Source organism: Lactuca saligna, chromosome 6, assembly GCF_052625555.1.
Source record: "Lactuca saligna cultivar CGN05327 chromosome 6, ASM5262555v1, whole genome shotgun sequence".
Lineage (NCBI taxonomy): Eukaryota > Viridiplantae > Streptophyta > Magnoliopsida > Asterales > Asteraceae > Lactuca > Lactuca saligna.
The window spans coordinates 149,224,744-149,238,391 of NC_136422.1; the positions used below are offsets into that span (position 1 = coordinate 149,224,744).

The window sequence follows — 13,648 nt, forward strand, 5'->3', positions numbered from 1 at the left end:
TCGTAAAACAAATCAGCAAGGACTGAATTTGTGAGTTTTGGTGAACCACATGGACTATTTATGTAATTTTATCTACTATATATTAATTACAAATAACTTTATGACCAATAAACTCTATATAGTTCAAATTTTTTTGCCACAATTCTTTTTCAATATTGGCACATTTACTCCCAATGATTTTGTAATTTATAGAAAAGGTCCTGTGAGTTTCTTTTACATAAACAGTTCTTATGTTTAAGATTTTCATATATTGGTAGGTTTGACCCTATATTGTCTCTATAATTTACAAAAAAGCTCATTGGGCATTTTTTTTTACAGAAATGGTTCAAGTGTTTAAAAAAATTACAAGAATAATTGGTACCTAATAGAAAACTTGCAGAATATTGTGCTTGAACTAATATTGTTCTTGTGATTTAGATTTATGGGTTGTTTGAAGCATTAGGGCTTTTTCATTTTGATGCATCCTTACCCTCTTTGTTACTACAACCTGTTTTTGGTTGCTACATTTAGTAGTCCCCTACATAAAGGCAAAGTTGCCCATGTTGGAATCTGAATTTTCCTTCTCGATTTTGAATCCTCTAGCCTTCTTGATGGTTCCAGTTTGACCATTATTTTTCTAATCTCCAAAATGAAAGAGAGACTAACTTCTTGTTTATTTTAGGTCTTTTCTTGGAGCACTAACTGTATATGAGGACCTATTACTTTGTCCTTTACTATTTCCAGAGTTTGCCTTAGTTGTAAGAACAAAATGATCACCCAATCCACCGTGAAGGACGAATTACCATTAACATTCACCATAGAATTCCTAACCCCTAAATCAATCAAATAACCATTATTTCTACCATCTGTGTTGCTACCTGGATTTTTAACAAGTTCGCTTGGCATCCTCTGCCATTTTCTCAATCTGTGCTTATTTAGAAGCTGGTTCGATGACTAGTTGGGGGTCCGGGGGTAGCGCCCTTGGGTCCGGGGTTTCCAAAGGGGCAGTGCCCCTTTGGTGGGGTTTAGGGGCAGCGCCCCTAGCGGGGTCCAAGGGGCAAAGCCCCTGGCTGGGGTCCCGCTAATTACAGTAAAACTAACGAAACTCGTTAGTTTTAGTAACCCTAATCTGGATTATCCTGACTTGCTTCCAAAGCAACTAATGACGGCGCAACCCTAATGAAACCCTAATCTCGTTTAATATATCAACGGTTCTTCCTCTTCAAAAGGACGTGACGAATTTTAGCTCTGGTTTTCATCAAACTCTCACGGAATCTCTCTAGCAAATTGGCTTACGATTTCTGTGCCTAGAATCGTAAGTGTCCACTTGGATTATCCTAGGCTGAATTTCTTGCAACCCAAGCATAGGGTAGAAATATCAGTTCGGAAAGTGTTCTCACGATCCAAGTTGGTATCCAGATCTCCACTACAAACCCTATTTTTCTTACAAATGGAGTATCAAAGAAACTCCATTTGACCCAATATTCATATACATTTTAGTAGAAGGGGCACAAATTATGTGGTTATGCAAGCATTGTAAGAATAATATCAGACTATGTTCAAGTTGTTGTTTCAATTTACTTTTGTTTTCTTCAATTACTCGTTAACTCCTTTCACTTCTGTCCTTTATTAGGACTCAGGAACAAGGTGTAAATTCTTGCAGAAACATGTCAACTATGAACACTTTGATGATGATGCTTCTGATAATTCGATTGGCTTTTACTATTGAAATCGATGAAAATATAATATACTTCAACTATTGGATTCAGATGAGTTAGTTGCGATTTTGGTGAATTCAAAACAAATAGATCAAAAGGTAAATTCAGTAGTTTTCATTTCTAACACATTTTTTGAAGGAATGAAATTCGTTGAATAACTCCTCATTCCTTTCCATGTGATCAACCAAACAACCTTTTATGATAGGAAAGGAATAATGCATTCCATTCCCTCCCTCATTCAAGCATACCAAACGGTACCTAAATCAATCCAAAAAAAATGTTATATTCAATTCAGTTTCAACCAATACCATGATTCAGCTATTTGAACTTGCAACTATTTGATTTTACAAACAAGGAAATCACCTTGAAGAGCACCTCAAACGATATATATATATATATATATATATATATATATATATATATACACACACTAAACATGTCCTTTTAAGCTAATTTCACCATCAAATCCATTAGTTATAAAAAACACATTCAAAAACATAAAATAAGTCTAGAACATCAAAGTCTAAAACTCCAAAACAACAGCCACTTAGGAAACACACACAAAAAAGCACAAGTTAGTGAAAAGTTCAAATAAAATAATCAGCATCATTTTCAAACCGGTCACCCTCGTCATCGTCAATCAAATTCACTTCATCCCCGTTATCCTCGTCAATCAAATTCACTTGAACATTTTTCCTTTTCCTAGTTCCACTCCCTTCCCCAATTGTCCCGCCACCTCTAGGTCTTCCAATAGCCCTGCCAGCTCTAGCACTTCCAATTACCCCACCATCTTCCTCCCCTAATATCCCGCCACCTCCAATGTCATCTTCCTCACCATCACTTGGGGCGGCTATCCACTCATCATCCGATAATACATGATCAACAACTAAGGGGTCATCTTCTTTTAATTTAGTCCTCTTAATGAAATTTTGCTTCAACTTTTTATTGTACATGATGTAAACCAAGTTGTTCATTCTTTCGGTGTTTAACCGGTTGCGTCTCTTGGTATGGACTTGATTGAACGTACTCCAATTACGTTCACAAGCCGAAGCGGAACATGTAAGACCCAAAACCTTTATTGCAAAGGACTTGAGCTCTGGAGCATCGTCTCCATATTCACCCCACCATATAACTATATATGTTTATAAATAACTTAATAAGTAATGTAATTTATATAAAATAAAAACTATAACTATAATAACAAAACTACTTAATAATATACCCGGTGGACGTGTCAGATATGTCGATAAAGAACCTCTATATCGAAATAATCCTCTTTTTTCTTTGTAAGCAACGAGTTGATCTTCAATCTTCATATAAACTGTCGTATCCTTCACGAGCCTTTCCATGACATCATACAATCCTCACTTAATCTCCGGATGCTCGGAAACATTGGGACTCCAACGATATTGTGGATTTAAGTAGTAGGCAGCAGCGTGCAAATCACGATGCATTTGCAACTCCCATTTCTTATCGATAATGTCCCAAATTTCTTTATAAGAAGCGAGGTTGTTTATCCAAGTTCTTTGCTATTTTTTCTTTGCATTCGTCCATCGCCCCGTAAATAAATCCCATTGCTGGTGTTTGCTCCCCATCAACGAGTCTTAAAACTTGAACAAGTGGCATTGTGGTTTTCATGGAATAAACCACACTAGGCCAAAAATTTCTTTCATCCATAATTATTTTTTTTTTATCTCTCTACCATCGGGTTTCTTAGCCCAAGAAGATGCCCCCCATTCGTTTGAAACAAACATTTGTTGTAAGTTTTGTTTCGATTCATAAATGCTTTGTATAGTCAGAAAAGCCATGGCGAATCTCGTGGCGGCCGGTCGAAGTAGATCTTTCTTTAGAATCTTCCGGGATAAACTTAACACCCACTGATGGTTGTAGATGAAATTGCTAATCTTTTTTGCTTTAAGCAAAGCATTTTTATGTTGAGCCAAATCACCGATTTTTTCAAGCATCAAATCGATGCAGTGAGCTGCACACGGGGTCCAATACAAGTTTTTTCTCTTCTCCATTAACAATGCTCCAGCAGCTTTGTATGCACTAGCATTGTCGGTCACCACTTGAACAACAATATCTTCCCCGATCTCTTCAACAACTTCATCAAGCAACTCAAATATTTTTTGAGCATTTTTTTATGCAATCTGATGCATCAATAGTTCTCAAAAATACAGTTCCATATTGATTGTTGACCAAAAAGTTGATCAAACTTCGGTTTCTCATGTCTGACCAACCATCTGATAACAATGACACCCCTGTTGTCTTCCAAGTTGCTTTAATGTCATCCACCATTGTTGTTGTTGTTTTGACTTCTTCTTGAAGGATCCAAGTAATTAATTCATGCATTGAAGGGGTTTTCAATCCGTGTCCATAGTTTCCAATAGAATGTACCATATTAGTAAATGATGGACTATTGGATACATTGAACGGGATTCCATTCTCATAAAAGAACCTCCCAATATCCAAACAAACTTGGTTTCGATGCTCTTTAGTATTGGATGGGGTAATTTTTATAGGTCCTGGACCATCTATTTCATCCTCTTGTCCACCCACCATCCATCTATCTATTGGTCCTCTAACACCCCTAGAGCTACCAGTTGTAAATGATGGATCAACACTTCCACCTCTGTTGTAGTATGCCCTACTTGCTACGTTTTCTTCAAAGGTTGTTCGAGAAGCTAATTTAGTAGCCTGAAATGCTTTCAAAAACTGAAGCATTTCCTCTTTCACTATTTTTGGAACATTAGGACAAGGCTCTACATCTTGGTGTGTACAAGCAAGATGCTGTTTCACTCTCTGAACCCCTCCCTTAATGATTTTGCTACAATACTTACATTTTAGATATTTGTATGCCTTTTTTTGACCCTCTGCCTTTACCATTACTTCCTCACTGTGACCCCAAGTAGGGTCCGACCTTCCACCTTTACTGGACATCCTCACTGTAAATAGAATGCAGCAAAATCAGATCAGAAGAAGTGCAGAACCTAAGTTACACAATTGATAGTCCCAAAGAAATCATTTGTTGAACAAAATAATAATAATGATAATAATTACAAAATGCTTTTGATAGAAGAATAAGAAAATTAACCTTGAATATGAGCAGACCTTCGATCGCCCAGAAGAAGTGCAGAACCAATTCAACTGAAAAAGTGCAGGTGAGATGCGATTTTGAGATGAAGAGATGAGCAGCGATTTAGATTGAGCGAATGAGGTGATTAGGTCAATAAATGAAACGGGTTTTCAGTTTTATTATAAAACCAGTCAATAAAACAAAGGTAAAAAGGAAGTCGACGTAAAAAAGTCAAAATAGTCAAAGAAAAATTGAAGGCGTACGCATCTGGAAAACGTTCCGCCTCAATCGATTCCTATGCGCTTCACTGGTATGAGGCGTGCGTATCAAATCTTACCACTGAGGCGGCGCCTCTAGTTCGATCAACCTCCGATTCGCCTCAAGGCGCGCCTCAGGGCGTGCGTTTCTCACGTTTTTTTAAACGATGGTTATCATAGGAGTATTCTCACCAGAATTTGGAGGAAATGTCACTTATGAGCTTCAGAAGCCAAGGCATATACATAAGAAAGCAGATGATAGCAATCTTAATGATCTTGGGTTGTGTTTAGAATGGAAAGTTCATATATATCTCAGTAGAATGACATCACAAGCTCATCAAAAGAATATGCACAAACCATGTGGCCCTGGCCTTAGATGATGTGGTGGTGTCAATTTTCATACCCATGTTGCTGCTCAATGCTTTTAAACTACAACAGACGAAAAGAAAAGACAAGTTATATGTGAAATATAAAACAAAAAATATACTACATTATTTAGCACAACTATCTAAATTATTTTCTATACCATGATTTAGCTTATAAAATTTTACAATACACATCCATTTGGGTATTTTTGTGAGTGTAATCTAATGGTTTGTCAGCCATGCATGTCTGAAACTGCATTTTCTCTCACTATGCTGCATCACATAAACTAATAAAACAGCAAGCATCTATATATGAGTAACGGCTATCTTAAAACTATGATATAAAAGTGCCTTAGAATCCCTAAGACCAACATTAAATCTTTAATTCTTTGTCCCCATATACATATCAAACAACGCACACAGAAGCCCCAAATTTGGGCATGCATTGAAACATGTATAAAGTTGACATAGATAGGCATATTATCAAAGACTACCATAACTCCATTAACAAAGCCCATATAAGCTCTAAAACAACTAAATCGATGGTGGAAATTGGAAAATAGCATGTTAGCATGCTACCAAGGTCTTATAGTTAGTTCACCACCACAAACACAAACATATTTTAACGAACGTAAGATGTTACTAACTCCACCACTCAGAATTTTAATGGCGATAATCCATAAGTCAATCTTTAAGGCAATGTCCAAAATCATTTGTAAACTTATATATTTAATGTGTAACATTGAAGCCTTAAATTATATCATATTTGTCTAAATATTTTCAAAACAACTAAAACGATAGTGGAAAGTAGTTGTTGGTTCATGGCCACATAACCCACAAGCCAGGTCATGAGGCAATGTCCAAAATCATATACTCCATGTCTTACCAGAAAGAGTAGATTGGTCTAAATAACCTTTAAACAACTAGCACTATGTGCTTATTAAGGAGCTAATGCTTCATATCAAAACCTACATCATATTGGGATGGAATGTTACATGAGTAACAGCACCCTACCTATATATAGCTTATATTGAACAACAAACAAGTAAGTGAAATGGAAGGTATATCAAAGATAGAACAAAGATGCGACAGATGCTACCAAAATGCACAAAGAACCAATCCTTCCTGAGTGAGCAACAATGGCATAGACGGAAGCCGGACCAAAACGTTTGCAGACAGAAATTATATGTTGCGCTGCTGAAGCCAAACCATAAAAGAGTAGGCTGGTAATGGCGATATTCATGCATCGAGGGTGCGTTTTGAAAGGAAATTCAGAGCCTTGCGACTTAATTTCAGCGAAAGCAGCTAAACCGATGATGATAAACTTAAGTGGGGATGGGAGCATGATTTCCCCAAATATTCGTGGGTAATACTCCATCCAGAGGCGACCGAGAAGTTCCAGTAAAATAACGATGCAGACGATGCATTCCAACAAAAACGATATGTCGGAACTGGGTGTTTCATGGCAGACTTCTACGGGTGGTTGTGGTTCTATCTCCATGACAACAATTTGTTCCTTGTCGACGGGCGTACCAGTGGCGGAAGGCATGACTGTTTTGGGGTGGAGCTGAAAAACACAAATGTTTAAAAAAATAAATGCTCTGGTGAATGGTGATGCTAATTCTCGAATTTCATTTGTATCGGGTCCCTTTATATATATATATATATATATATATATATATATATATATATATATATATATATATATATATATATATATATATATATATATATATAAAGTGTCTATTCTCTCACCTTCCTCTCGTCTTCCTTCCTGTATACCATTTTAACACCATTTTAACACCATTTTAACACCATTTTAACGAATTTTAACGACTTAAAAGTTATATATATATATATATATATATATATATATATATATATATATATATATATATATATATATATATATATATATATATAAAGTGTCTATTCTCTCACCTTCCTCTCGTCTTCCTTCCTGTATACCATTTTAACACCATTTTAACACCATTTTAACGAATTTTAACGACTTAAAAGTTATATATATATATATATATATATATATATATATATATATATATATATATATATATATATATATATATATATATATATATAAGTGTCTATTCTCTCACCTTCCTCTCGTCTTCCTTCCTGTATACCATTTTAACGACTTAAAAGTTATATATATATATATATATATATATATATATATATATATATATATATATATATATATATATATATATATATATATATATATAATATTGTGTTAGTAAAGTTTTTTTTTTCAATTACGTTTACCGTTTTAACTTGCTAAACTGCACATATTCAGTCGTTATGATCGGTTACTCTATTGAAGTCGGTAAAATAACTTAAAAGATAATACATTTCTCATTTTTTTACACATTTAGTCTTTAATATTTATTTTGCACATTGAGTCATTGATATTTTTTTTGTTGTAAAATAAGTCTTTGTTGTTTTTGTTAATATTCAGTACTTATTACTGATTTCTTTAGATTTTTCTCACGTCATTTTACGTTGAACAATCATTAATGTTGAACAATCATTAATGTGGTGGTTGGGTTGTTGATGTTTATATTTATCGTGACCTCGACTACTTGGTTTCTTAGGTCTTGTGTTCTGAGCGTCATAATTTCATTATACGATCTCGGATTTTAACGATCATTATATCAACGTGTTCGTATTTCAGTCTACTACAACTTTCGTTAACATTACTCCTGCTAAAAATAATATATTTTTGACTTACGATTTTATTAAAAAAAAAAATTCATACATATATTCATATAGATCGTAAGTAAAAATATAATACTTTTTAAAAAAAAAAAAAAAACGTTTATATCCATGTGTTCTTTGTGAATGTATGAATGTTTTTTATAAAATTATAAGTAAAAATATACTACGTTTTCACGAGAATAATCTAAACAAAAGTTGTAGTAAACTCAAATATGAATGCATAGATATAAAGATCGTTAAAATTTAAGACAATATGAAGAAGTTATGACATTCAGAACATAAGACCTAAGTCAAACCACAAGACATAATCAACCAAGCAACCACAACAGTCCCATCACCTCATTAATGATTATCCCATGTAGGATGAGGTGAGAAAAACCTAAAGAAATCAGTCGTAAGTATAGAATGTGTATAAAAACAAGAAAGACTTATTTTGCAATAAACATTATTGACTAAATATGTAAAAAAATATTAAGGACTAAATGTGTAAAAGTAATAAATGTATTACACCTGGAGTAGCCGGTCATAAATACTGAATATTTACAATTTAACAAATTGAATAGGTAAATGTAAACAAAAAAAAAAAAAAACTCAATAACCAAAAGTGTTCGAACAATATATTACCCTTTAAAGTTATTATCACATTGATTTATGAACTTTGCATAGGATATATATATATATATATATATATATATATATATATATATATATATATATATATATATATAGAGAGAGAGAGAGAGAGAGAGAGAGAGTTATGTTCAAATGTTTTTAATAAGTATTGTGTGCCTAAATGCACCAATGAGAATTCAAGAAATAATAAATCATTAAATAAATCATTAAAGGGTATTGTGGACATTTTATACTTTTAATTAAGGAAATCATTTAATTTAAATCTTGCAATTAAGGAAATAATTTAATATATTTGACCTAGTCATTTGTGTTCTCATTTATAGGCGTGCATATTGTTCCGTTCCAACCCTAGCACATCTATTTCTTTTTTGCGGCCTTCTTTAGCAACCTGTCGGAGTTGTAGAAGACAACCGGAGAGAAGAAAGGCTGGAAGGTCTAAGGCATATTACTCGTTTGGTAAGACTATTATGTCCATGTTTCTTATTCTATCTTCTACCTGTCGGAGTTCTAGAAGACAACCAGCGAGAAGAGATGTCCGCTCCTTTATTGCAACAGCTCTTCTGCTTCGTTTTCCCTCCACGAATCGTAAATGGCATCTCAGGTATCATGTTATCTTCTTTATTCATGTATCATCTTTATTGTGGGTATTTGGAAGAAAGTAGAGTGACAAGGATAGCCCCATAAATTGTCAATTCTCGATTCCAATCAGCTGAGATTTTTATATGGTTCGATTTTTATCTAAATTCCTAGTTCTTGATTTTAGGTTCGAAGATATAGAAGAATATAATAAACAATGGCATCCCTGTTGGTAGAATTGAAAATATTCTGATTTGCACACCAACTGTTTGTTAATTTGTCTCAATGAACTTCAATTACTTATTCCAAAATTGGTTATTTCTTGTTTAATGAGTCACTTTCAGTTAGAAGGAAGCATAGAAAAAAATGTAAGTTTGTATGGTTCCAGCTCTTGTATCAGGGCCTTATAATGTAAGTAACATTATTTATTCATGTGTTCAAGTTGATGAGTTTCAGTTTCTCTTATGTGGATGCTCTTCTTTCTTACAAAATAATGTTTTCAAATCTAATATGAAAACCAAGTTTCTATGCTTTATTCGGTCTGACATATATTTTTTTTCTTTCGATTATGGAATACAATTCTAAGTTGTTTGTGCCTTTTTATTTTTCATCAACACAAATTAATTTACTCTTTGAACTTTGTGGTATGCATTCTAAATCAAATATGTTGCTGGAATTTATGTATTCTATCAGAATAAAATCGATGTATTCTGCCATAATGTATTATATGTATTCTGTCATATTCTATTTATTCTACCAAAATATATTAAGTGATAGTTAATTGCAAGTAACATGTTTTTAACAATTATTAGTTTTTGTTGTATTTGTGATAGAAATGGCTGGAAGAAGGCGTTGAAGACCTTGATATTCTTTTAGAATATTTATAATTATATTAAAATGTATAAGGATTTTAGTCTGTAAGAATATATATGAATTTGTATTTAAGTTCGGATGTATAAGAATATATTAGAATGTTTGTTATTTTTCAACATGTGATTCAACAATTTCGTTTTTCTTCAATGATATTCTATTAGAATAAAATTCTGAAATAGCATCATTCTAATAAAATAATATTCTATTAGAATAAAATTCTGAAATAGCATCATTCTAACAAAAAATATTCTGACAGAATATAATCGGTAAAAAATGAAATTGAATTAATTAAAAAATTCATATTTTTTTTAAATTAGGAGAATTAGTCATCCCTAAAAATCCGAAAATTTCCTTTTATAAATGTAGTTAATTGTCCAAAATACCCTTTTGCTAAAAATAGTGTGATTATATGGTACATGTTACCCCATTGTAATATCATACACTCTCAAATCATATTAATTTTTTAATTTCATCCATTGATCCAGATCTGTGCATTCTGGTACATAATACTTAGTAAAAACAAAATAACCTAGCCCTATATATATATATATATATATATATATATATATATATATATATATATATATATATATATATTGTATTCCGTCCTTATGTCTTACAAAATATGATGGTCTCACATGAACTTAACCCTATATATATATATATATATATATATATATATATATATATATATATATATATATATATATATATATATATATATATAGGGTTAAGTTCATGTGAGACCATCATATTTTGTAAGACATAAGGACGCAATCCTAGCCATTTATTTTGGAGGTATAAAAATATTTTTAAAATGAAAAATAAATGAAAGTTTTCGAAACAAAATTTAATATTATTTTCCTTATTTTTTTTATCAAATTTAAAAAAAAATAAAAAATAAAAAAATTACCGTTTTTTTTTTCAAAATATACGTTAAATGTTCTAATAGAATATTATACTATAAATATTAAAAATCGAAATTTTAGAACGTTAGAATCTTCTAATAGAATATTAAACTATAAATATTTAAAAAGTTGTAATAAATATTAGAATATTCAAACAAACCTAAAAATTCAAATAGAATATTAGAATGTTTTAATATATCCATCAAATTTAGTAGAATATTAAAGTATTCTATTATTTTAAAATTTTGATTTGATTATTTACAGTGTAATATTCTATTACAATATTTCACTCATATTTCAAAAAAAACAGTGATTTTTTATTATTATTTTATTATTTTTTATTTACTTATTTTTTTTTTTTTTGGATAAATTAAATAACGAGAATAATATATATATATATATATATATATATATATATATATATATATATATATATATATATATATATATATATTAATTTTGGATTTTTTCTTTATTGTGCATTTTTTAATTTCAAAAATATTTTTGATCTCAAGATGAGTCGCTAGAATCGCGTCTCCATATCTCATAAAATTAACATGGTCTCAAATGAACCTCTACTTTTATATATATATATATATATATATATATATATATATATATATATATATATATATATATATATATATATATATATATACACGGTTATTATGACATTAAAATAATATAGTAATAACAAAAAATATAATCATTATGATTAATTAGCTTTCCTCAAATTAACACTAATGTCCGGCAGCTAAATATGAGTCATGAATTTCCCCACAAGATATAAATAACAGAGAAAAAGTATTGACTTCGAAACAAATATCTAACTCGAAAAGAAAAAAACAATTTTTATCCAAAAATAGTTATTTACATTTAGAGCTACACATAACATAGAAAAAAATTGAAATAAATATTTACAAAGAGACGATGGAACTTTATGTTAGAAGACATACAAATGATACATTTACTAAAAACATAACATGAAAATCATAAAATTGACAATACAAAAAAATAATGATAATAATAATAAAATAGCAAAGCAAGTATAGTCAAGTTTTTTGTAACCCCATTGGATTGAAGTATGTTACAACCAAAGAGCCTCAACTCATCAAGATCAAACAAGGAGTTGTTTCTTTGTAATATAACACACAATCAGTGCTGACCCAAGCCAGGGCGAGCTGGGCCACGGCCCAGGGCAACAATTTCTAGTGGGGCATCAGTTTTTCAAAGCCTCTTATAGTTAGTATTGTATATTTGGGCCATATTAAGAAAGCTAGTAGTCCAGTAAAGATGCATTCCCTTCTAAACGTCAAGGGCAGCCGATTCTTGCTTCTTGGAGACATAATTAGCGGCAACTATAATCAATTTTGCATGGTGAGTGGTGACTCTTCGATCGCCTAATAATTGAAGATGAAGAACACGAGGCGTCCCTTTTGGAGAATGGAGATGGACGATTATAATTTAAAATTAAGATTTAGTCCTCCATAGCTGCATCGATCGCCTACTGTCTCATCCGCTTCACTGCTTCAGCGCTTCTCTTGCCCTCTCTCTCTCTCTCTCTCTCTCTCGATCACTTCTCCTATATTCTTCTTTCTTTCTTTCTAAATCCTATATTCTACTTTCTTTCTATTGCTCTTAATCTATTATTCTATTGTGTTAAAGACTTAAAGTGAAGATTCAAAGGTGCGATACCGACGTACCGTGATTGAATGAATTCGTCCTCCTAAGGTCCTTTTCTAGGATTTCAAATTTCTTTATGTGCTGCGTTTTGAATTTCATAATCCCATATTCCCCTAATTCTTATTAAATGTGTTTTTATTGAATGCTTGAAGAGAATCGTTATCGAGATTTAGAAAACATTCATGATTGAATGAATGAAAAGTATGAACACAGAGAGTAAATATTAATCAGATCTTATATTGATGAAGAACTGATTACAATGTTTAAGCAGAATGAATGCTATTGTTATCAAAAGCTCCTTCTACTTCTAACCCCAGTCCCTATTTATAGGCAACCTGAGTGTACAAAAAATATACTAAGTCTAGAGCAATACGCTTCGCACAAAATGAAGACTTAGTAAAACAACTAACATGCGAAACTAAAGAAACAAACACTTCGACTTTTTACAACATTTAGACTCTACATTCTCCCCCTTTGTAAACAGTCGAAACTATTCAGTTTGTAAGATGTTGAATAGCTGAGTGCATTGTTCTTCGAATTTCAGAATACCAAGTAATTATCTTCTTAAGCTCCTTCTTGTCTCCTTCATTGTTCTTCTTGCAGTTATTCATACGAACAATAAAATTCGTATATTGCGAAGAAGTATATCTTTCAATCTCTAAGTCTTTAAACAAAAATTTCTTGGGCTTCCCTTTCGTATCTTTACCTGCGAAAACCATTCCAAAAGGTTTCAGGCATATTTCTCCATCAACATACTTCCTTAACTCTGTTTGAGGTAAGGTTGATTCCCAAGCGACTGTAACTTTTCTTCCAAGACCCACTGCAAGTTCTTCATCAGTCA

At 31.9% G+C, this 13,648-nt stretch overlaps 2 protein-coding genes across 2 annotated transcripts; both read right to left on the minus strand.

Moving 5' to 3' along the window:
• Positions 1 to 2,129: 2,129 nt before the first annotated feature.
• LOC144999645 (uncharacterized) lies at positions 2,130 to 5,076 on the minus strand. Its single transcript, XM_078958769.1, has 3 exons — positions 4,792 to 5,076; positions 2,920 to 4,642; positions 2,130 to 2,829 (listed from the first exon to the last, which is right to left on the minus strand). The coding sequence occupies exons 2-3, from the start codon at positions 3,044 to 3,046 to the stop codon at positions 2,285 to 2,287; spliced, it is 672 nt and encodes a 223-aa protein (XP_078814895.1). The 5' UTR covers positions 3,047 to 4,642; positions 4,792 to 5,076; the 3' UTR covers positions 2,130 to 2,284.
• Positions 3,377 to 4,637, minus strand: LOC145003002 (uncharacterized). Its single transcript, XM_078962169.1, has 2 exons — positions 3,914 to 4,637; positions 3,377 to 3,801 (listed from the first exon to the last, which is right to left on the minus strand). Exons 1-2 carry the CDS (start codon positions 4,635 to 4,637, stop codon positions 3,377 to 3,379), a joined length of 1,149 nt encoding a protein of 382 aa, XP_078818295.1.
• Positions 5,077 to 13,648: the final 8,572 nt, after the last annotated feature.